General features: G+C 37.2%; 1 protein-coding gene across 1 annotated transcript; it reads right to left on the bottom strand.

Annotated features, from left to right (window-relative positions):
- Positions 1 to 409: 409 nt before the first annotated feature.
- Positions 410 to 3886, bottom strand: LOC103521777 (the record flags this gene model as incomplete). Its single annotated transcript, XM_008486884.3, is given in 4 exon segments — positions 410 to 1198; positions 2014 to 2147; positions 2630 to 2770; positions 3773 to 3886. Coding segments are annotated over 3 exon segments (372 nt in total), but the record flags the coding sequence as incomplete, so codon positions are not given.
- Between the last annotated feature and the right edge of the window lie 887 nt (positions 3887 to 4773).

Below are 4773 nucleotides of genomic sequence, written 5' to 3'. Positions count from 1 at the left end.
AATTTAGAGCCCCCCCCCCCCCCCCCTCTACCCCTCCAAAATGCTGGCTACGGGCCTGCTTTGACATCATATCTAGGCAGTTATAATTATAACAGACCTGTTTAGTAAAAAAAAAAGAAGAAGAAAAGAATCAAACGAAGGCATTTTTTTGGGATTACCAAAAGAAATCAAACAAATATAATTTTGAAAAATCAAAAAGAAAATCATAAATACCTTATTCGTTATTCAAAATTAAATAATGAAAAAGAGTTTACTATGTATATTACACTTTACAGAATTATAATAGCATCAGAAATGCAGCTTCTATCAAATTTAACTTTGAGACCTTTTTTTAAGGCATCTCGTACCTACTTAAGATACATGTCTCAGAATATTTGTCTCTAATCTCAAAGTTAAATCTGATAAGATCTGAGCATTCTTGTTAAACTTATCGATTAATTATCAACTAGATATAAAACTATCTTTGGCATTTATAAAATATATTTCTATTTCATAATTCATAAAATTGTTAGCTCCCTACTCTCTGCTTAAAATACCTGCTTCAAGAAATTGCATGCCTTTTTTAATGTCCTCCCAAAAAGAACCTAATCAAAGCATTTTAATAATTCATTAGTAATTTCACAGTCTTATTCAAGAACATAGAAACTGTTGAAAATGTGAAAATTTTATGTACATAATAATTGATATGACTAGTCTAAAATATTTCATTTGACATTTCTAACCAAGCTTTCTAGGATAGGTGTCGTGACGTAACGTGATAGTATTGTGGCTGTCCTGAACGAAATCACCTACAATATTGGGAAAACTTAGTACTACATCTTTCTGACTCCCCATGACTTCATGTGACGTGACGTGATGGTAGTGTGTTTCTACCTCAACTTTCGCTGCTGGTTCGATTCGTTTCGTTTCGAGAAAATTCAGAAAACTGTTGTTGTAGTGTCACCAGGAACAAAATCCAAACACAGGTCCTGTATTTCTGCTTTTCCTTCCAGAAAGCAAACCATAATATTTAATCATGATTCCAATAGATTTCCTAGTTCATGTCTCTTGAAAGTTCCTCCGCAAAAGATGGGATCAAATGGGACATCCGCCTGCTGTAGCTCCTGGTCAGATCGAAGTTCAAGAAATTGAAGGCGACAGACCGTGACAGACAGACGAGAAGAAGAATTCACAGCCTTTGTAAACAACAGCAAGACATCTGTAATGCAAAAATAATGACATTTTTATAAGACCTATTGATTACACAATACTTAATGTTAATGTTAAAGAGACCATACCAGTCTAGTTAGCTTGGAATTGGTAGCGCGTCTGCCTTGTACGCGCTAGGTTGCGGGTTCTGTTACCGCCCGGGGCGGATTTTATCTTCAACAGATAAGGTTCGTTCTCGGAACGGCTGGCTTTCTCCTATCCTCTCTTCCTTCTTTCTTCGCTTTTGGGATGATAAGACCTTAGCAGTTACAATTCCCTCTATCAAACCTATTTAAAAATTTGCAACTACCTATAGTCTAACAGCTCTAACACGAGGTTACTTTAAATCTAGCACCAGTATATCCTTCAATGTAAAGGCGAACTGATAACCAGAGACTGCCAGAATATGGCACTTATTTTGCCAAAATATGGCACTAAAAAAATACGGCAATATGGCACTTATTTTTCCACAATATTGCACTAAAAACATGGCAATATCGCACTTTTTTTTGGAAAAATATGACTGATAAGACCTCTGCAGTTACAATTCCCTCTATCAAACCTATTTAAAAAATTGCCTATAGTCTAACCTCTAACAGCTCTAACATGAGGTTACTTTAAATCTAGTACCAGTATATCCTTCAATGTAAAGGCGAACTGATAACCAGAGACTGCCAGAATATGGCACTTATTTTGCCAAAATATGGCACTAAAAAAATATGGCAATATGGCACTTATTTTTCCACAATATTGCACTAAAAACATGGCAATATCGCACTTATTTTGGGAAAATATGATATTTGAAGGTCTCTGCTGATAACTTACCACTAACGCTGTCTGGTTCAGATGTAGAAGTAGTTGTCGTAATCTGCTAGGAGTGAGGTACTAGCAGTCTCGGGCTGTGATAGGGAGAGACGAGAGGAACTGGGAATTGACGGTAACTCGGGACACCAAGACGTCTGAAATGAGAACAATCGGAAGAGGTAAGTATAGGTACATAGGTACTGATTTCACTACTTGAGAGTTAAAGCCTTGCTCCTATCTGTACTAAACCCTACTCTCTATTAACAATGGCAACGAAAAGCTAACAATTCTGGTTGACAATATGAGGCAAAGAATCATTATACCTACGAGTATTGTGACATTAGACAAATTCATGTTCATGTTGATGCAGCATCAATTTAGTTAGGTACATAAAATGTATACTTTTCAGCAACGTTAGAGATTTTTTTAACTTTGTGAATCCAACAGAATTGGCATCACAATTGGACAACATTAACCAAAAAAGGACCATCCATAACGGAAATTGCCTTCGATAGGAGCTTAAGGAATTTTGTGGGCTCATATTTCGGCATATTCTGTTGCTAGCATGTTAATATTTTTTTCACTGGGTGTTATTGTACAGCCTACAACTCTATCAGAATACCTCTTCGGTACTTACCTTGCTCTTGGAGCGGGACCTGTAGTCTGGATTCCTCCGGATGAGGAAATGGTACTGACTGAACGAAGGCCAAGAGGACTGAACACGGAGGACATTGTCATCGTGGTGTAACTTGCGTTGGTACTCTTGACTCTCTGACACCTGAAGGAAGAATAGGGAGATTTTAGTTAATAGGAAAAGAGAGATTTTAGTTGGGAAGAATTGGGAGATTTTAGTTAGGAAGAATTGGGAGATTTTAGTTAGGAAGAATTGGGAGATTTTAGTTAGGAAGAATTGGGAGATTTTAGTTAGGAAGAATTGGGAGATTTTAGTTAGGAAGAATTGGGAGATTTTAGTTAGGAAGAATTGGGAGATTTTAGTTAGGAAGAATTGGGAGATTTTAGTTAGGAAGAATTGGGAGATTTTAGTTAGGAAGAATTGGGAGATTTTAGTTAGGAAGAATTGGGAGATTTTAGTTAGGAAGAATTGGGAGATTTTAGTTAGGAAGAATTGGGAGATTTTAGTTAGGAAGAATTGGGAGATTTTAGTTAGGAAGAATAGAGAAATTTTAGCTGGGAAGAATAAGAGAATTTAGTAAGGAAGAATAGAGAACTTTTAGCTGGGAAGGATAGAGAGATTTTAGTTAGGAATAATAGGGAGGTTTTAGTTGGGAAGAATAAGGAGATTCAGAAGTTTTAGTTAAAGCCACACAATAGCAGAAAAATGTAATTAGACGGATCTTTTTGATAAGGGTTAAACCCATCACTCTAAGGGTTATATCCATCACTATACCGGTAAAACCCATTTGCTAAGGTTTTTGTTACGGGACTTTCACCTCCATTCAGCGACCAGCTACTCGCCTGCTCACATAAATTTCGCCCAACCGGAGTAGGATCGGGAAAAGCTAGCAGTATACGATTAATTACATGGTTTTTCAACTTTTTTTTCATGTGTTGATAGATGTCTTATTGTCCCGAATCGAAGAGAGAAGGAAGACAGGATAGGAGAAAGCCAGCCTTTCCGAGAACGAAAATTATCCATTCAGGGGTAAAATCCGCCTCGGGCGTTAATCGAACCCGCGGCCTAGCGCTTACAAGGCCGACGCGCTACCAACCAAGGCTAGGCTGGCTGTATAAGGGAACTAATTAGTACCACAGTACTTACCTCATAGAGGGAAAACTTTTCAACTCGCTCCGTACTGCTGTAACAGTTGAGCAGGATTTGGATAAGATCATCAACCGTTGTTCTATCTGAGATCAGGAGGCTCTTGTATTTCGACTGGAAGAGAAAAACGAAATAAAAATCAATAAAATATCAGAAATACTTATAAAAATAGTGGTTATCTTCGACTCAAGAGTCGATTGTTATTAAAAGATTTAGAACTTCAACGCTGAAAAAGCTAAAAAAAGTTTTCCTTATTGATATATATAGTTTATTGCACATTGCATAGTTTCAAAATTTACAGGCGTTCATTAGAAGATCGCCTGCTCACATAAATTTCGCCCAACCGGAGTAGGATCGGGAAAAGCTAGCAGTATACGATTAATTACATGGTTTTTCAACTTTTTTCGTGTGTTGATAGATGTCTTATTGTCCCGAATCGAAGAGAGAATGAAGACAGGATAGGAGAAAGCCAGCCTTTCCGAGAACGAAAATTATCCATTCAGGGGTAAAATCCGCCTCGGGCGTTAATCGAACCCGCGGCCTAGCGCTTACAAGGCCGACGCGCTACCAACCAAGGCTAGGCTGGCTGTATAAGGGAACTAATTAGTACCACAGTACTTACCTCATAGAGGGAAAACTTTTCAACTCGCTCTGTACTGCTGTAACAGTTGAGCAGGATTTGGATAAGATCATCGACCGTTGTTCTATCTGAGATCAGGAGGCTCTTGTATTTCGACTGGAAGAGAAAAACGAAATAAAAATCAATAAAATATCAGAAATACTTATAAAAATAGTGGTTATCTTCGACTCAAGAGTCGATTGTTATTAAAAGATTTAGAACTTCAACGCTGAAAAAGCTAAAAAAAGTTTTCCTTATTGATATATATAGTTTATTGCACATTGCATAGTTTCAAAATTTACAGGCGTTCATTAGAAGATGAGAGTTTATCTTTCAACCCCTACATTTCTCAAATCTAAATGGATGAGTTTTTCTAAAAAAA

The sequence above is a fragment of the Diaphorina citri genome, unplaced genomic scaffold (genome assembly GCF_000475195.1).
Source record: "Diaphorina citri unplaced genomic scaffold, Diaci psyllid genome assembly version 1.1 scaffold5922, whole genome shotgun sequence".
In the NCBI taxonomy this organism is placed as follows: domain Eukaryota; kingdom Metazoa; phylum Arthropoda; class Insecta; order Hemiptera; family Psyllidae; genus Diaphorina; species Diaphorina citri.
Note: the sequence above shows the minus strand (reverse complement) of the source record. Positions and strands in the feature narration are given on the sequence as shown.